The sequence below is a fragment of the Clarias gariepinus genome, chromosome 3, assembly GCF_024256425.1.
Source record: "Clarias gariepinus isolate MV-2021 ecotype Netherlands chromosome 3, CGAR_prim_01v2, whole genome shotgun sequence".
In the NCBI taxonomy this organism is placed as follows: domain Eukaryota; kingdom Metazoa; phylum Chordata; class Actinopteri; order Siluriformes; family Clariidae; genus Clarias; species Clarias gariepinus.
This window is the reverse complement of record NC_071102.1, coordinates 12,135,171-12,155,248: the sequence shown is the minus strand read 5'-3', so window position 1 is coordinate 12,155,248 and position 20,078 is coordinate 12,135,171. Positions and strand designations below refer to the sequence as shown.

Sequence of the window (20,078 nt, the reverse complement as noted above, 5' to 3'; positions counted from 1 at the left end):
GGGCAGCAGACAGCTATAGAAAATTCTGCCCTTCTGTATTATTAAAAAAGCATCATGTTATTTCACTTTATATATATGTGGACACCCTTACCAAGTAGGTAGAAATAATTTATTCACATTAGCAGGGTTGTCAGTTTTGTTCTTAAAAAAAAAAAAAAAAAATCCACCACCCATGCTGGCCAGACCTGAACAATAGCTTCCGAGCTTTTGTTGCCTGGCTAAGAATGCCTCGTATCTGTCTGCTTTTCTTTTTCTCTTCTCAGCTGTAAAGCGTTAGAGAAAAGGATGAGACCAGAGTTCCTAAAGGCAGTCCCGCCTCATCCCCCCCACACCCCTCTGCATTCCAGCATGCGGCTGAACATAAGGGGCTGATTTGGGCCTCCCTGATCCTCCCTCTATCTCTGTCTTTTTCAGGCTTCAGGCTGTCTGACCCAAAACAGTGAGTCCAGTACGCAGATCACACATGGAACATAAAGAATATAAGGGCGAGGGAAAAACACACAAACTTTAAAGAACAAGCAGTGTTGACACAGCTGCGCAAAATGGGTCACTGGGTGAAAGATAGAAATGGTGGGGAAGTCGACTGCAATAATATCGCTCACATTAGTGTAAATATTATTAGAATTAAAAATCATTTTCACAGCTGATCTTAAATTGAATACAAGTTTCCTAGTACGTTCACTCATTGCCTGTTCCTCAGTCTCTTCCTCACACACACACACACACACACACACCACTGAATAACAATGTTTGTGTAGGGGGATCATTCTGAGCACAAAACTGGGATATAAGGATATCAGGTGCAGCACTTGTATTGGGATCTGACACAATGAAGGATTATAGGATTATTTATACTTACTATGTCTGGAAAAAGTAAAGTTTTATAATTTAGTTTAGCATGTTTTTTTTTTTTTTTTTTTTTTTGCCAAGCCAGTATTTGTTCATATCTAATTGCTGGAGATCATGTTCCATTTTCATAGATGGATAAGATGAAGGGAACCTACAAAGAATAAAGTTAACCTATAGGGTAGGTATAGTATTTGTGTATTATATTCACCTATAAATATTAATGACATGTACAATGTTACTTATTAAAGTATATACATATGACCAGACGCAGAACTGTGATTAACTATTTGTAATTTTATTTCATTTTTCCTGCTTTTAGTCTACAAAATATAAATGCATACATAGAGGTAGTAGCAGGATATGTTTGTTTTTCCTTCAGATTAAGACAAACATCATTTAAACTAGTAAGACAAACAAAAATCTTTATATATATATATATATATATATATATATATATATATATATATATATATATATATATATGAGCTGCGATTCCTTAAATGCAATATGGAGGAATGTGGCCAGCACTTCATCACACACCAGCAAGAATGAAATGTTGGCCCCATACCTAGCTGGCTTTATTCAATGCACGGCTTTATTGTGTAAAAGGCAAGATCTGAGTTACTCAACTACAGAGTAAATGAGTGTGTAGAGTGCTGAACAAATTCCTTCACACGGAGGAAATCCCAAATTAGGCATTTTACACAGAATGTTTCTGTTCATAAGTATAAAATAAAAAGCTTGATACAATGTACAGTGCAAGTAATCACAGTGTATTGCAAAAAAAAAAAAAAACAGATTGTCAACACAGATATACTGAATGTAATAAAACGAACAGATGACGACTCCCATAGTAAATCACGTTACTGCTTTAGCAGTGGATATGAATAGTGGACCACAGTCAAGCCAGATTAAACAGTTAGAGTTTACCCTGCTCAGTGATAAAGGTTGCTCAAGTTCATTCCATCATTGTTTGAACCGGGAGTGCCAGACTCCATTCCTATGGGCCCGCAGCAATACTAAGGCTTGTGTTTCTCTCTGTTCTAAACCAACTCACCCCACGTAGACCTGATAACCCGAATGAGCTATTGGACCTCTAGGATATATTAATAAATCAGAGATTAGGCATAAAACTCCGACATTCCTTTACTTTTTCAAACATAACAGCATTGTTCCCACCTGCACACCCGAGCAATCGCGCTGTTCTCTTTCTTGTTCTCTCTGCTCCTGCTTGTGAATAACAGGTGGATATTATGTTTCATATTGTACATCCACTCCACAGTTTCATATTATCAGCACAACCAGCTATACACGTGCACACACACACACACACACACACACACACACTAACTTGACTGTCAGGGGAACTGTTAGAGCTGAATTGACAAATGATTCAAATAACACTAAACATATCCAGTGCTTTAACACGAAAGCAGATTTTAAGCTCCCATAGATAAAAAGCTAAATGTATAAATGAAAAAACACTGTATGAGATATTTTGAGTCGAGTGGTTTTTATATTACAGTTATAACACTGGTTTTTAGCCACAGGAACAAACCTGCTTGTCACTTGTCACTTCATAACACACTATGTTAAATGTATGTTGAATGTATGTTCACATCTGGGGCTTTTATTATTTTACATTGTGCAGTAAAGTTTAGAGCTTTGAACAGGTTAAGAGGTGATTGGTAAGAAAATGCAAAAGCAAATTAAAAAAATCACAAAAGAGGAAGAGCAGCATAAGACTGGTTGCATTTGGACTGTGTGTGTGTGTGTGTGTGTGTGGGTGTGTGTGTGTGTGTGTGTGTGTGTGAAAGAGAGAGCGAGGTAACATTAAAACTTATTTAAAAAAATATATAAAAAAAATAAAACAGTTGTATTAGAACAAGTAACTGTCTAAAGAGTAGTACAAAGCCCTGTGTAGATTTAAAAGTTCAGTGGTCTTTACTGTCCTTCAATATGTCATTACTTCATATTCCCGGTCATTCATAAATTACAGAACATCTTTATCATCATCATCATCATCATCATCCAACATTTGACTTTTTTGTTGCTTTAATAGGCACAACTTCAAAAGAATGCACTTCAATGCACTTATAAAACATTACATTACATTAAACACAGATTTTGTAGGATAAACGTTCCCAGTTGCCACTCAGAGAGCGAACGCGTTAATGATAGCGTCCTGACTGCTGGAGCGTTTATACCCTGACGACGAGCTGAAGTAGGTCTCTCCGTCAGTGCTGATGTCGTCGTCGTCTTCATCATCGTCATCCATGTTGTTAATGAGGGGAGCCGAGGTGTTCTTTCGTCTTTGCAAGGAAACAGAAGTTCGGCTAATGTCAGCTTTCGTGATCTGCCAACTTCTTATCACACGTAGTTATCTTTTACATTATTACTGTTTACTTTCTCACCAAGAGCGGCGCTGTGTCATAAAGTACTAATGGCTTCACCTTTTCTGTTTTTTTTTATACTGATCCAGGATCAGTGACAGTAGAGAATACATTTCACGTAAAGCCGCTTTGTAAGGACGAACAGTAGGCATTGTATAAGCTGATCTAAATGTATTGTGGGTACATCTCTATCGTTTTTTCCCTCCCTAATTTAGTCATGTCGAATTCCAAGAGATGTCCAATAAAATGGCATATTATTTAAAATAGTTTCTGGTTACCTTATCTCGCTGCGTAAAGCTTTGAGCTGATTCTGGAGCTGCTCATTGGCCTCCTGCTGCTCCTCCAGGTCCCTCTGTAGTTTCTTCTTGCTGTGCTCTAGCCGGTCGATCTCCTCCTCTGCCTCGTCCATCTGCCTCTTCAGAGCCTTCATGCGCAGGGTTAGCTGCACGCACAGTGTCATACGAGTTCAACCCTTGCACAACTCACAGACTTGAGCTGGTGTGATGTGAAGGCAGTAGGTGTTTGTATTGTGCTCACCTGGTCCTTCTGATCTTGTAGCGAATGCTGCTCTTCATCCATCTGCATTAACATGTCCTTCACCTTACGATCCAACCGGCGGTTCACCAGCTGCAGGTTTGCACGTTCCCTGGTCCAACACAACATCAGGTAAATATCTTAATCCTGTTTTTTTTTTTTTTTTTTTTTACTACTATTATAGCTACAATATTGCAGTGTCCAACCTTTCTTCTGCTTCCAGTCTTTCTTCCAGCTCCTGGATACGGCTCTCTAGCTGGACCACTAGACCCTCTTTAGTAGACTTCTGCGAGCTCTCCAAATGAGATATCCTGCTCTTCAGATCCTTATTCTATTAACAACAGTGTACAGTCAGTATCGCAAAAATAGCATCCTTATATACATGCTCATAAAAGCTTTATTAATGAATTAAGAGACCAAACACTTTAGCAGTTATGATAAAGATTATCATAGTCAATATAATTTTTAGTGGATTTGAAGATTTGAAGCATGAAAACTTTTTAAACATGCACCGATCTCTTGAAAAGCTCCTACGTCGGAAATTAACTCTCCCAGAAAGCCCCTGTCAAAAGAACAAGGCTTTTTTTTTGCAATCCCACTGGGAATCCCTGTGCTCTACAGCATAAAAGAGGCGTTTCATGTTCACCTGTCTGTCCAAGGCAATCTTATCACACTCCAAGTCTTGTTTGCTGGCTCTCTCCTGCAGCAGCTCACTCCTCAACTGCTCCATCTGTCGCACATCATTACACCCAATCAGACACACACCACAACCCAACATAGTAAACACATTGCACTGTAAACAAATGATATATAGGAAAAAATCTCAGACAGTAAATAATGACGTGTCCTTTTTAGAGTCGCTGACGGGGGAAATTTATAATTACCTGAACGTTCTCAGTACCAATTAGCATTTTTTTCAGTTCAGGTAAAAAGGTTAGGTTCCACTGAACTGCTCTCCGAAATTCTCGCCAGGCTACATTCTCGAAAACACTTCCCTTTAATTAAATTCTTTAAAACAGCCAGAGTGACTGAACTGGGACAACACTGTCTGCAGTGATCCTGTGCCTCCATCACACCTCACTTTAAAGACACGCTTCATCTCCCGGTCCACTCGGAGCATGAAGGGTAATCACTAAAGGGTATCGGCTGAATTCGCAGAGTGGGCTGAGTCACGCATGCCACAATGCAACTGCTTATTGAAACTTATAAACCAGTTTACTGGTACTTATGAACCTCCAAAAAGAATGGCTTGATATTACATTCATGTAGCTCATCGGGTCAGTTATATGTGCCTGAACTCACAATGTGTCACATACAGAATACATCTGTGCTAAAGTCTTGATCCACCCATTATTAAATTAAATTAATAAGATATAGATTAAATAAAAGAAATAGAAACAACTACTTGACTGCACGTGCGGCTGCAACGTGCCTAAAGATACAATTTAAAAATCGTTTGATTATGTAACAGCGACCTTATTTCCCCCCTCGTCCGTTCCAACCACTCAGCATTCAGCTTCAGCTGTGTACTAATTACCGGCCTGATCGTCTCTCATCATCTGCACCTGTTCCTAGTTAGATGCTTTTTATGCTTGAATGATTTATAGGTCACTGTACAAACAACAAACATTCCTGAGCTGGACTGAAAATGAAAAACAAAAACGAGCGGCAAAAAAAAGTCCTTCGAGAAAGCATTGAAGAAATATTCCTCAAGACAACATTCAAAAAATACAAGAAAGTCTGTCTCTTGGGAAGAAAATTATAAAAAACATGTACTTTGGACAGTACTGTATGCTCACTGAGTTTGGTGTGATTCAAGACACAGTATGACTTAGTGTGATATATAAACATGATTAAAAGGAAGTTGACAATAATCTCCAAATTGAACTTAAGTTTATACTTTTAGACATTACAGAATTATAACTAGTTATAGCAGACATTTCCAAAATAATGCATTTAATGTACATTAATATATATAGAGATAAGACTGACACATACACCCTATAATATACCCTACAGCTGTTCTATCCACGCCTGTCCAGCTGAACAGAACAGAAGTGCACTGAGTGATGCGGACAGACGGAACAATGAGAGGACGACTATCTGCTGGCACGAGGCGGTAATGGAGGATGATATTTTATTCCAATTAGTGTGTGACAGCGAGTCTCAGCAGTGAGCGATGGGGTGCGTGTGTTACCCTTGCGCTGCGGGGCGCCGACTCAGCAGAGCACAGCACACTAACACACTCGCACACACTCACACGCATCGGAGAGAGGGAGAGAAAGAAAGAGAGAAGAGCAGGAGATTACTCTTATTTAGACGTTCTCGTTTTGCACCTGGTGCCATGGGTCTCAGGTGTGCCCATCCTGTTACCAGCCCCACCCTCACCCCTACCCCCATCCCACTGCCCCTTTAATACGTCTCATTCCCATAATCTACTTCCCTCTAAACCTTTACAGCACTCCGCCGTTTCTACGGAAACTCACCCTGGCCTCTCGCAGCACCATTGTGACGTTTTTTTCTAATTCCAGACTCCATTCATCATTAGGTAAACTTGAATCCAGATTTGGCACATCGTAGCTACGATGAATGCCTCTCTAAAGGTGTGTTGATGTCCATGGACCTGATTATGTCATTGGGAAAGAGGTTTCTCCGAAAACAATACGCAAGAAAAGCCATGTGAAGCTGGAACAGGGCAAAAGTTTATGGTGTAAACATCCCCTCGGCGTGTAGCTGAAAATAACCGGCTTGTTTCCAAAATGGACTTCCCCAAGTGTGTGCGCACACACATGCACTACACTCCTAAAACGTATAAGCAGCTCATTTTTCAAAATGAATTAACATGACATCGTTGTTCCATGGAATCCTACGCAGGTCAACTGCATCTGAATATTATGAATTTCATATTCTAAAGCTGGAAAACAGAGTGGGTTGTCATTCGAAAGAGAAACTCCTACTCTGGGATTCCCAACTCTTCTGTTTAGAGTGAAGACAGGCGCCTGCTAATCTGAGAAGCCTGGCGACTCGCGCATTCTGGCTGAGGTACTGCAATAGAAAGAGCTCCTAATTGATGCATGAAAATTGGACAGGCAATGTTACATGATGGGACGGCCTGCCAAAGCGGGCCGATTACACGAGATCCTCTTACAATACGATATCCAGTCATACAAATCCCTCTCACACACAGTGCTGACAGAAAACAAGGCTGGATGGACCCATTCACAGAGCGGCCTGTGTGCTGTTATAATGGGTTTACATCTAAGTTTTACATACTGTTAAGAGTTTAACTGTGCCCAGGTCCCAGGTTCTAAAGAAATGTGTTGGGAGAAACGTTCACCTGTTCTCTGCCTCGATCAATTCTGTCCATCAGCACGTCCGCGCTCTGTCTTTCCTCTTCCAGTTCCATTTCTAGATGAGCTACCTGGTCCTGCAGGACGAACCACACATAGATTATCATCACCAGAAGGTACTGCTAGATGTGGAAATTCGAATCAATATATCAATTAACATGACACCAATAGCCTGAGAACATTTCTCTGTCATTACCTTAATACCAAACACCAACATCTATGAAAATGGTCAGTTTAACTGGGACTTGCTCATTTGCATAGATTTACTCAAAATGAAATGTAATCAGAAATCTCTTCTGCTTTAACCACATTCCAAGTTCTCTGCTCAGAAAACATGATGGATTAGTGTAAGCTCATATTTATACGACAGTGATCTGATTCAAGAGTGACAGTCTGGTAAAGCCATCAAGTAACACGTCATGCGTTCCACCTGTTGATGGCTCATTAATGCGGTGTTATTTGTACGTTTCTTTTCAGGTTAAACTTCCCTGTGGTTGAGAGACCGGGACACTGAGCAGAAACCAAGTGTGTCTGTGTGCTGAAAGTAATCTTTGGATTGACTGTGTAGACTAAAATAAAAAAGTATTAGACACACCAAGTCTATTTCTAATCCTTCATTCCCCAAACATCCCAAGAACTGTCCCAGATCTGGATGAAATCAGTTTACCCTTGACTGTGTGTACCACCATACTGTTGTGGCATCAGGTGTGTTTATGATGGAGAATTCCAGGTAAACGGATGTTCCTAACTGAGAATTCCATGTACAATGGTTCGCTCCATAATAAGATATCACATCGTGTAAAAGAAGCTGATTATTCATGCTGATTTGTCTTTGTGTGTGTGTGTGTGTGTGTGTGTGTGTGTGTGTGTGTGTGTACCTCTAACTGTTTGATTTGTCTGGCTTTGTCATTATTCTGCACTTTGGTATCCGCATCCACTTCCAGCTCAAAGACCTTCTGTTGCAAATGTTTCGCTCGCTCTTCCGCCTCGTCTCGGTCTCTTTTACAAAGCCGAAGGTCTTCTTCCAACTGGCCCACCTAAACACACACGCACAAATGTACTTAGAGACAATGAGACAGTTACCAAATAAAACAGGCGCTGTTATTGTTCTCTTAATCTAACTGAACACGTGTCTCTGTATGAAGCGCTTAATTCATTTGGTTTTGTAATACACACACACACACACACACATACACACACACAAGACATTTGAATTTAAGATCAAAAGTTGAATATGAGATGAGAGACTAAATTTCAGTGCTATATCCTGCTTTTTTGGGGGGGTGAGCAAAAGAACTGATATCTGATGTAAATAAGACTTAATATCTGGTTGCATATCCCTTGCTTGCTTTCAGTAACTGCATCAAGTTGCAACCTTCCATTGTGAAGCTTTTCCAGGCTTGTATTACAGCATCTTTCAGTTGTTCATTGTTGTTCTTCCTGTTCAGGATGGCCTTAATATTGTCCCACCATCTCTCAGAGATCGAGGAAGACATGCAACTAGACGAAAACTTATTTCTAAGTGTTCAGCTTTGATTTGGCTCTGGTTAACCCAAATACGACGCCCTGTCGACTTATCTTTTTGTTTTTGGTTGCTATGGTAATGCCAAGGGTGGTGTTGTTACACTGTAGCATGTGTGGTGTGTGACCTGAAATGCTGGCAAGACAGATAACAACAAGACTGTTTAGAGTGAAGATATCACATTTCATCCTTCAGGTCATATCGCTGTCTAGTTGTGGTGCAGAACAACTCCCACTCACTCTTCAACCATGGACCTATGTCCGTACTGTCCTCGTCGTGTTGGACATCTTCAAATATGATTTCCGAGTGTAGTGCAGCCAGTCTAAGTCTAATATTTAAATCGGATTTCAAACCACCTCTGAATGTCAAAATTGCAAAAATGGGATTCGATGCGTTTTAAGTGTTCAGACTATATAGAAGCAATTTGATTTCAATCGGGAAATGCGGGGGGAAAAAAACAGATGTGGGCTGGCAGACTAAACCAGGCCATAATAAACTGTTTTTCACTGATAAAGACTTTAAAGCTCTCAGTAAGTCTCTCTAATATTAAAGAGAGATGAAAAAGAAAAAGCGAGGTGTAAAACAGAAAGACAGCAGATAATTCCAGTAGTCTAAACACATTATGTGTAATAGGAGTGTGTCTGGTGTAAAAAATGTGTGAGCGGTAAAGGCCGTGTGTTTAGGGAGTGGAAGCAAAGTCGTATGGGAGCTGAGGATGCAGCTGCATGGACAACGTAGTCTACATGTGTGTGCATCAGTGCAAAGTGTGTGTGTGTGTGTATTATAGGGAAATCTCAAGAGAAGAGGAGTCAGCGGGTCAACACTCGGACTCTCCCATCTCGGACGCATCCTCTTCTTCCTACACACACAGCTGTGTACAGAGGAAGGGCCTGCGTGTTACATATGTTATCTTTATCATTGCTATTGTTTTTGCAAACAGCCTCATGCAAACTGGCAGAAGAGTCCACACGCACTCACACACACGCACACACACGCACACACACATATGCATATTAGATTGTCAGATAGCGCTGAGGGCTGGATAGAGCTGATTATGTGAAGTAGCTATCTCTCCACTTCAGTTTTCGGCACCGTGTTCCTCACAGCAGGCTCGTTTGAAGACCTCACTATTCCCATATCAAACAATAACATTCCACACATGCCAGGGTGGTGATGGGCTGACTGCATCCCATCAGCTGCGGTCAAAGGTCACTTGGTTTGTGGAGTGTGAAATGGGTTAGATCTTTAGAAATACTAAAACTTCTTAGGAATACATAATTTTTTAAATGAAAAAAGAAATTTGCCACATCTATGGTGTACAAAGGACTATCGTGGACCGGTCTGCTCATCTGTCATCATCTGGCCCTATTCCTCACTGGTTCCTGCTCTATGTTAGATTTTTTTATGCTCGAATGACTCATAGATCACGGTGTGGCTTAACAAAGAAAAAACAACATTCCTCTGAAACTGGTCAGGTACTGTACAGAGACTGGATTGAAAGTGAAAGCCAAAAAGTCCTTAAGAGACTTAAGAGCCACAAGAGAACATTAAAAATACAAGAAAATCTGACTAAGGGCTGACTCAAGACCTTTGCACGGTACTGTACTTAAGAGATGCGGTAGGTAGAAATGAGGTTAAGAAAACGTACGAGTTATGAGTAGTCGCAATAGGAAATCATATGAACTCTGGCCTCAGAAAGCAGCACACGAAGTAGAGGGAGAGAGAAGAAAATGAAAATATTTAAGTTATGAAAAATATGTTTTCACATGGATATTTCTAGTCTAATTGTTTAACATGAACTCCTCTGCTCCTTCCTGCTGCGTGTCACCTGCTGTTCCTTAAGAAGAACAAACCATTTTCAAACTACAGTGCAAAAATCTTTCTAAACAAGGTTGAGGCATTTTTACAATAACAACACATTATAAAAGTTGACAAACTGTCAAGGTTATCTTAATTTGTGTGTGTGTGTGTGCGTGTTATTCCTACTCGCCACACAATATTTCAATAGCTATGACCTCTGAGGCAGTTCAGAACTTTTAAAGGAGAAAAGTGTTTCAAATGACCTGCGAACTGAGACCTCACACACACTCACACACACTATCTCCAAAATCTCTTCATATGTTATTAATATTTTCCATTATTTAGACGTTTTCTTACAAATGTATGATATCATTGAGTTTGCCAGAACTTAGTACTGTATTTTGTATACTGTATTCTCTCTCTCTTTCTCAACATCTTAGAGTGCAAAGTATACGCATACACACAGGTGCACAGAAACACACACACACACACACACACACACACACACACAAAACTGTGGAATCGACTGAGTAAACTATGTCCAAACTCTGCTTTCAATCATAGAAACATCTCTGGTGCCTGAGTCTTGTATTTCTGGGAAAACATTAAACATGCAGGTTCCAGGACCCTTGATATGACATTTGTTTACAGGTGATCTGCGGAGCTGTTAATGATGAGTAGCTGCGTGTCCCGCCCAACCAACCTCCTCCTGTAGAGACTTGGCAGCGATGCGAGATTTCTCGAGCTCCAGACCCCCATCTCGCAGCTGCCTCTGGAGCTCGGCCAGCTCCCTCCTGTTCTTCTCTTTGTAGGTGTCGATCTGCTCTTGCAGCTCCTGCGTGGAGCTCTGAGATGCCTGCACGATCTCACACATCTACACACACAAACACAGACGGGCAAGTATTACATTCACTAGTCAGCTTTGTCGGGAGGTTGGATATGAAAGAGGCAGACGATAAAGAACAAGACTAAATGAACTCAAAACATTTCCAAACCTGCTGTCAACAATGCTGGGAAAAGTACTTTATTGAAGCTTTATCACAACAATCACTTATCATTTGATCGTACTGTAGATCACAGACTCCTTTGATGATGGAAAATGTCTAATAATTAATTACATCATGTTAGTAATCATCGTCAAGCTAAAGCTGCACATTCCACAGTGTCCACATGTCTCACCTCTCTCTGCAGCTTCTCTACAGTCCTGTCTAGGAGTCTCCTCTCCTCCTCGATCTCATTCTTTGTGTTTTTGAACTGCTCCTTCTGACTCCTTTCCTCCTTCAGACGTTCCTCCAGGTCTTTGTGCTCCTGGATCAGTTTGGTCAAGTTTCTCTAAGAAGGAGAAAAGACACAAAATTTTTCCAGGAACAAAAAAAACAAAAGGTACATCCTAGACTGAACATCCTTTGCATCCCCTTCATATTAACAGCTGATAATGTTTAGGACCTGTGACCCACCTGCACTTCTTCCAAGCGTGCCGTGAGCGCTCGGTTTGCGCGACTCATTTCTTCTTCTTGTTCCTTGACCTCGTTAAGAGACTCTTCAACTTGCCTCTTCTCTTTCTGCAGTCACACACAAACAACTGAAGATTATATAAAGGTTTTCCTTTTAATTTCATTGACACACTCTGAACTATGTGAGAATGTAGAATTTCTCAATTGATGAATTATTGAAGGAAGACAAGTGTAATTATAGAACACGAGTGAAATATTGATATTGGAAAACGCTTTGTGTTATAAATGTATTGGAAGTACTTGATAGTTACTTGCTAATTAGCTAAATATTTAGTCTGAGACACTGTATCATGTGTTCACGTTTACAAGTTGCATAATATTTTTTCTAGTGGTAACTAGAATCTACGCTTTGCCTGTCTGACTGTGTTATCTCTTTACTAATTGCTAGGTAGCTAAATGCAAGACTTGAAAATACCAGTTAGCAATGTGTGGTAGAGATGCTCCACCCTACAGTAGTTTCGACTCTGCAGAAAAGAAAAGTATAATTAACCTTAGCTGTGATTTTACTTGGTACCTACTAAGTTCCTATGCTGGAAACGTGTATCCTAAACACATGATTATTATGATTTTTTCCTTCATGGCGCCCCCAATCTCCCATAATTTCCGCAGCTTTGTGTGCGACTCGTACCTGCAGACGTCTGGCTTTCTCCTCCAGTCTGCTCTCCTGAAGCTTGGCCTCATCAACGATGCGGTTGAGTTTGGCCACCTCGTTCTCCAGCTCTTGCACTCGCCTCCTCAGCCGCTCGACCTCCTGAGAGAGCCGTCCTGCCTGGCCCTCTGCCATCCCCTTTGCCGATTCGATCTCTGACTTCTCTTTAGACACTGCTGCACTACTCTGTACAGAGAGAGACGAAGTGAAAGAGGCTTATTAATAACCTCACAATATATTTATGAAGGCGGAAGGTTTAAGCACTGATTTTATCCCCACCACACAGAAAAGAAACCTCCCAGGCTGTCACTGAGCACCTGAGACCCTGCTTGAAGTGACGCTGGCCTACACAAAAGCACCGTTGCCAGGAGCAGATCGAGGAGATTTAAGTGAGTGGTCCAATCCAGATAATCTGTCCAGTCCATTTAGAGTCACTTGAGCATGACCACTACAGTTTCTCAATGGCCCTGCACCTGCTTTGTTAAAGTCTGTTCTTGGCTCCTTAAGCTTGAGCAATTATTGCTTGTTAAGCGTTTGTCTGTAAACAAATTGGGCCTGGTTCTATTGGCGCAGGACATGTCTTATGAAGTCTGTTCTTTGAGTATTTTTTTAAAATACATGCTGCCTTGACATGTGTTGGCCTTGTTTACAAAAAAAAGACTGCTTGGGGGGATTCCTAAGGAATAGTTTGTTTCTGCATATTATCTTTTTTCCCCTAAAATATTTGCCTGATGGATGACTTTAATAGTTACATCCATCCATCCATGAACCTCTATAAACTAGAGACCAAGGAGGCTATTGTATTCATTCCCATTGTACGACCATAGTAGGACCTCAGGTCAGCATTTACACTCCTCAACCTCCAGGCACTATGGGCAATTTGGAAAACCAACCAAGCACGGGGAGAACTCCATGCACACAGACCTGAGGCAGGAATCAAACCCTGACCCTAAAGGTGCAAGGCGACAGGGCTAGCCACTAAGCCACTGTGCCACCTAAATTAACCTCATTCAAGTAGCTTGATTCCATGCTTGAGATTCATAAATTCCAGTTGCCTAGGAACAGTATATTCACTTGCTGAACTGCTTTTAATGTGACTGTATTGTTTTCTACGTCATGCCGTATACAATCTTTCTACTTATCCAGTGACTTGCATGACAATACAATATTACAAATTGACTTAAGATGAGATTAAGCAAGGTTCAGTATTTTCAGGACACACCATGAGGTGTCAACAAAGACACTTGATATGTAGTGATGATCGCTGTCAAGTGATAAGCTGCTTGTATCATGTCACTGACAACAGGAATTTAATACATGACACTGTTTGTTTGAAAACTAGAAAAACTGGTATAATGTTAGTGGTGTATCCAGGCATGTGAGATAACAGGTTTGGCCATCTACAAAAAGAAACAAATCTTTTCACCAGACGGCTTTATGTAGATGGTGTGTATTTGCTTTAACTAATCGTGTACATGGATCATTTATAAGCACAACCTCAAATCAAACCAAGTTTTTGCTGGATAAATATTGTTAGTGAAAAGATAATGAATATGCACATGGAAAGAAAAACCCAAGAACTAGGTTTGCCCATATCAGGAATTCTTATAGATGATCAAGATTGCTTTAGATCTATAAACTACTTCTAAAGCACTTTGTGTAGAAACCAAAACCAAAAAAGCAACAGTGCTAATTAATGGCCTGTTATAGGTATTTGGTAGACTTGGGCTAAAATTAAAATAGCTACAGTACACACACACCCACTTACACAAGCACATAAAAGACTTAGGGACAGAAACAACTATCAGCACCTATGAAACCTGAAATACTTCTACCCTGTTGGAAGGAAACTGAAATTATAAACCCAGAGATCAGTTCTGCGGCGTGTGTGAGCGCACAGGCTAGTTGTGCTGCTGCCATTTCACAGCTAGTCTAACAGCTACTTATTAGCAAGATTTATGCCCGTTCTGTTTACAGGCCAAAGTCCTGAAGCCCCTCATCCAGTTTCTTTGTTTCTGTGCGATTGTGTGCAAGTTGTAAAAAAAAAAAAATCACACAGACAGAAAGAGAGAAATCATTAACCACTACAAATCCCAAACTCACCACAATCTGACCACTGAACTACACAGGCTGAGAATCAAGAAAGTTAAAAGTTAATTCAGATATATCACATTAAATCAAGAATGTAGCGTGTGATTTTCATGTTCATTCAGATGGTAATTGTGCTTTCGACACTGGAAGGCTGTATAACTGAATGCTAGCTATCGATTGCAGTCAGCGCATAGCTGATCATTGTGTCCAGGGGTATTGAAAGTTTTCTCAGATATAGGCAAATTTCTAAGAAAGAAATGTACACTAATAGAAACACAGTTTTTTATATATACACACACACACTATATTGCCAAAAGTATTCGCTCGCCTGCTTTCACATGCAAATTAGTTGGGCTTGGCCTCTTACTTCCAGTGAAATGGACTATTAATGCTTCAGCATACGCAGTCCTGACCTTAACCTGATAAAACACATTTGGGATGAATTAGAGCGGAGACTATGAGCCAGACTTTCTCCTCCAACATCAGTGTCTGACCTCACAAATACGCTTCTGGAAGAATGGTCAAAAATTCCCATACACACTCCTGAACCTTGTGGAAAGCTTTCCCAGAAGACAGGGTGGGCCAAAATCATATTAAACTGTATGGATTAAAAATTGGATGTTACTTAACTTTATATGCATGTGAAGGCAGGCGAGCAAATACTTTTATAGTATATACAGTATATATATTTTATTAATTGTGTATATTGAATTAAAGAAATTAGTTTAAGTGTGACAGGCTGCAAAGTACCTAAAGATAAAATAAAAATAGCTTAGTAATGTAACAACCTCAGCAGCAACCTCATTTCCCCTCTCGTCCATTCCAACCACTCAGCATTCAGCTTCACCAGTATACTAATCACCGGCCTGATCATCTATCATCATCTGCACCTGTTTCTCACTGGTTTATGTCTCAAGTTAGATGTTTTTCTATGCATGAATGATTTAAAGGTCATTGTGTGACATCCTTGTTAAGCTCCTGGACTAAAAACGAGAGCCAAAAACTTGTTCAAAATGAGAGGCAGAAACGTTCTTCAGGAAGCTTGGAGAATTATTCCTCAAGGCTGTATTAAAACACAGGACGGTCTGTCTCTTTGGAAGCAAAATATGAAGAAATGAGGGGTGGCTCAAGATATTGGCACAGTACAGTACAAAAAATATACAAAAATGTATTTCATAAAAAGGGCTATTTTATCTAATTCCATTACAAGCACAGTGATGTGTTTACTCCTGTACACACCTGCTAGTACATTAAACCACAATTGTGATATTGTGTAATATAATTTAAAAGTATAACTACAATCTCAAAAATGTCATTTTCAATTTCATTTTTTAAAATGATATGTTTTATCTTATGCACAGTATATATTATGGCTAAAAAAAAGTCAAGCATCATGCTTAGACTAAGGTGGCATACTGTGGGAAAAACACTTACTTGCTTCCTCCTTGTCCAGCCCTTATCAAAACCAAGCATTAAGGATATCTTATGCTGCCATTTATCTCACCAATTTTCTACTCAGGCAGACTAGACGAAAGAATAAATACTGCCTCTGTATAAATGTTTGCCTATGAAATTCTAATGGCCTATAATGAATTCAGAAATGAAGGAGATTATACAGTATGCTGGTCTCAGGGCCTCCCTGTTTCACTGATCAGCCTGTGTCCAGACAATCTACAGAGTATTATTAATCATTATTTAAAAAGTTAAAAGAAAATTGGGTCTAACTTCTACCAAGCAGAAAAAAGTGTCTTTCTTTGCTGTAGTGGAGACCGTTTAATGTGAGAGAATGGGAAAGTAAATCCTCCCCAGGAAGCAGTAAGGGTGTTGGGCAGAGATGAGGGATGTGGGGGATATAGAGGGTGGAGCTGCGACTCTGGAGTCACTAACCAATTTATCTTGCCCCCTTTTGATCAAGGTTTGGTTCTTTCCCTTTATTCTTTTACACATTAGAATTCGCTTTGACTGAAATAAAGAAATTATAATAAAAAGGGAATTGAAAACATTGAGAAGGTAAGTGTGTGTGTGTGAGACTGGAAGGAAAAATAAAGGAGGGAAAAGAAAACATAAATAAAGAGTGAGAAATAACTGGGTGGAGGAGAGTCGAGGTCATTGAGAAAGAGAAAAAAATGTTAGCGAGAATAGATTAATCAAAGATTAAAGAAGTGCATGTAAAGAAAAAAAAAAAAAAAAAATTGCAAGAGTAACAACAGAAAGCTAGGAAAAGACATAAATGTTAGCGAGAATAGATTAATCAAAGATTAAAGAAGTGCATGTAAAGAAAAAAAACAAAAAAAAATTGCAAGAGTAACAACAGAAAGCTAGGAAAAGACATAAACTACAAGAGTGGTCCTGAGTCTGAGTGTTTTTTTATTGGCTCCAATTCAGAGTGGGAGTGAGAAGTGGTCGACTTGAAGAGCTCTCCAGTTCCCTCTCACTCTTTTATTCATAGTTGGACATTAACCAGCATTGTGAGAACTTTACAAAGCTGAACACTAACAACACTGAAAGCCACGTGAGACTCAGTAGGTGCCCTTAATCAAAATCACAATGATTTTCTGAAGGTTTTCTCAGGTCGGTAGAAAACACTCGACATTCCCGAAATAAATCTGATGCAGCGCCAAGAATCTTAACAATGAAGTTTATAAAACCCCTAAATACAGAGCAGAGATAATAAACCTGTCTACGGCAAACCACAACCCAAACACGCAGGCCTTAATTCCTTCTTGCTTTCACATTCACAGTCCAAAAATCAGCTTAATCTGTTACAATTCACAAAGGACGAAATGTAAAAAGCTGCAATCTGTGTGGAAAAAAAAATCTTAAAGCCGTAGTAAACGGAGCACAAATGCATTTTAATCCTATGTGTGTAATTTAGTGCTGTCCTCTGGGGACTTGTTTGAACTAGAGTCACACTATCCATCTCACCGATGCCGTGTGTTTGTCCGGGAAACAAAAGCCAATGTCAAATACCATCCTGTAGCCTAAAGCTTCATATTCTAAAACTGCTGTGATTAATTTCCAACAAAACAAGCATAAGACTAAATTATCACATAATGTAACATATACTGTAATGTTACAAGAGGACATTTAACAGCTAAGATCAGCTCAGCCATCTACTTTTGTCCTTATATAAACATAGATAATCTTCAAAAGATTTGATAAAATAGGAAGTTTCGGCACATTACTATGCAGTATCTGAAGTGAGTCACTGGTTAGGCCGAGGCACTACTAAGCTGCAGTGATGACAATTCACTGACTCAACTTCAGGATGAGTATTCTGGCAGGATTTCCTGCTGATCTGTCCCCTCATCAAGCCAGTCCTATTCACAGTTTCATGCATCACCCCAAGCCTGTCTTTTCATATGCACATACTGTTTGCAACTGTTTAAACTGAACTGTCCTCCCTTTTTTTTTTAAAAAACAAATGCACAACACAGAGCATGACTTCCCAGCAAGATAAAGGTGCAAACACAAAAAGCAGGCCGCCCAAGGCTTTGGAAACTTTATCAGGCGCTCTCAGAGTACTTTTTCTTTGACTGGGGCAGCACCAAAGCCCGAGTTTTTCTCCAGTTCTCAGAATAAGACTTGGTCTGTTCCTTCATTCTGGGCGTATGCATTACAATAGGCCTTGCCTAGAACAAGAGCCTTATAGATGCAGAGGAGCAGGAGAGCAAGTAGGAGCAGAGGGCGGTGAAGAAGAACTGTGGAAATTAAAGGGCGCTACTAGAGAGCCACTGGCTTCCTTCCAGTCAGGATAAGTCTCTTGGAATCAGTTCATGTATTTGGAGATGTAAGAAGACAAAGTCCTCCGACTGAGCAGTGGTTTGTTGAGAGTTCGGGTGAAAGGATTAAAAGGTGAAGCTTTCCACAAGCGAAGAGTCAAATGAAAGGAATGACTGCAACACAAACTGCACAAAGAAGCAAGATATATGGGACTTGGGGCGAAGCACAGGTAGAACGGGTCCTTCCATCAATTCGGCACCAACTCCATTGCAAGCTAATAATACAATACATTTAGTCTCTTTTATACCAAAAACATTCGAATAAAATAAATACAGCACACAAACTTTTTACTTTTCAAAACAGTGTGAAATGATAAAAATCTCATACCAGTTTTAAAAGCAAATATCACCAAACCGACTAACAAAAGTGTTAGTTAACCCAAGGGAAGATATGATTGCCCATGTCACTGCCTCTTCAATGAACAACTGGTATTAAAATGTCTTGGCTTTTCTCCCAGCCCATGCAAAACACGCCTAGTTCTGCCAGCAAAGTCAAAATCTAAGCAACAATCCTCAGCTTCTAATCCCTAATTTTAATCCTCCCAAATCTTATCCTAGATGCACAAAGCTCTCTAGGGGGTAACTGCAGAGAAACCTCAGTCTTCAGCACAGTTTATTAGTGGGGGACCACAGATTCAATGGTCAAACCAGACACCAATGCAGGAAAATAATGAGGTGAAGAAACAAAGCCTCAGCAAAAGACAGTGTTTGTCCTACTTAAACCCCAAAACACCCAATTTGCCATTAGCAAGATCACAACTCCAATAACACATGATAAAATAAAACAAGGGAACTGCAGAGATTGCTCATATATTGGATAGAGAATACAGAAAATACAGAACGTTTGCTTAGGCTCTACTAAAAGAATCTCCAGATTCTCCAAAACTGACCTGGCAAAGGGCAGGGTTTTGATAAAAAGCAGATGGAATATCAGATTTGTGGATTTTGGCTAAGCTCCAATCAAACAGATTACTGATTCTCATGTCCCACATTCTTTCTCTCCCTTTCTCTTTACCTCACTCCCACCTGATCACTTCTCATATCATTTTTTTCTGCTACTCTAAGATCACCCCAATACAAAGATCTGGAATATCCCAAAACAACACGCTATCATTAGCTGAGGAAACACATGGTGTCCTGTGGGACTCCACTTTCCCCACAGAGCCTAGTCACCTCAGTCACACTTCCGGAAACAAGACTGACACACAGACATGCAACTAACACAGGACCAGACCAAATCACATCACACATTTCCCTAGGGAAGTGAGAACATATCCGAGACTGGGCTCCTATCCGGCTTACAGAGGAGTCTGTGGAGCCTCTAATGTGAAGCCTCTGGCTGAGTATTGAGAACAACAACCCATCTGGTGCAGGAGACAGAATAGACTTCCTCCACACCCAGGGTGCCGGAGTAACTTAGATACCACCAACTGAGGCCGAACTATAACATACCGTTTCAGTTCCTAATCACGTCCATGTCTCTAGTTATCAGTGGAAATTACAAATTTCCTTTATATATACTTATATATACTCCAGTAGTCTCCGATGCTTCCAATATCAGTCCTTTCTTAGTATTATTTAACCAATTCTGCTC

At 40.1% G+C, this 20,078-nt stretch overlaps 1 protein-coding gene across 2 annotated transcripts in view; it reads right to left on the bottom strand.

Annotated features, from left to right (window-relative positions):
• Positions 1 to 1,305: 1,305 nt before the first annotated feature.
• The window catches only part of cgnl1 (cingulin-like 1), a 32,014-nt gene continuing 13,241 nt past the window's right edge, over positions 1,306 to 20,078 (bottom strand). For both annotated transcript variants that reach the window (XM_053492081.1, XM_053492082.1), the window contains exons 9-19: positions 12,591 to 12,797; positions 11,906 to 12,010; positions 11,628 to 11,780; positions 11,152 to 11,322; positions 8,005 to 8,163; positions 7,114 to 7,203; positions 4,423 to 4,506; positions 3,983 to 4,107; positions 3,780 to 3,888; positions 3,521 to 3,684; positions 1,306 to 3,161 (exon numbers count right to left, since the gene is read on the bottom strand). In XM_053492081.1, the coding sequence (XP_053348056.1) occupies positions 3,005 to 3,161; positions 3,521 to 3,684; positions 3,780 to 3,888; positions 3,983 to 4,107; positions 4,423 to 4,506; positions 7,114 to 7,203; positions 8,005 to 8,163; positions 11,152 to 11,322; positions 11,628 to 11,780; positions 11,906 to 12,010; positions 12,591 to 12,797 (1,524 nt within the window). In that variant the 3' untranslated portion in view covers positions 1,306 to 3,004. The remainder of the gene's footprint in view (positions 3,162 to 3,520; positions 3,685 to 3,779; positions 3,889 to 3,982; positions 4,108 to 4,422; positions 4,507 to 7,113; positions 7,204 to 8,004; positions 8,164 to 11,151; positions 11,323 to 11,627; positions 11,781 to 11,905; positions 12,011 to 12,590; positions 12,798 to 20,078) is intronic.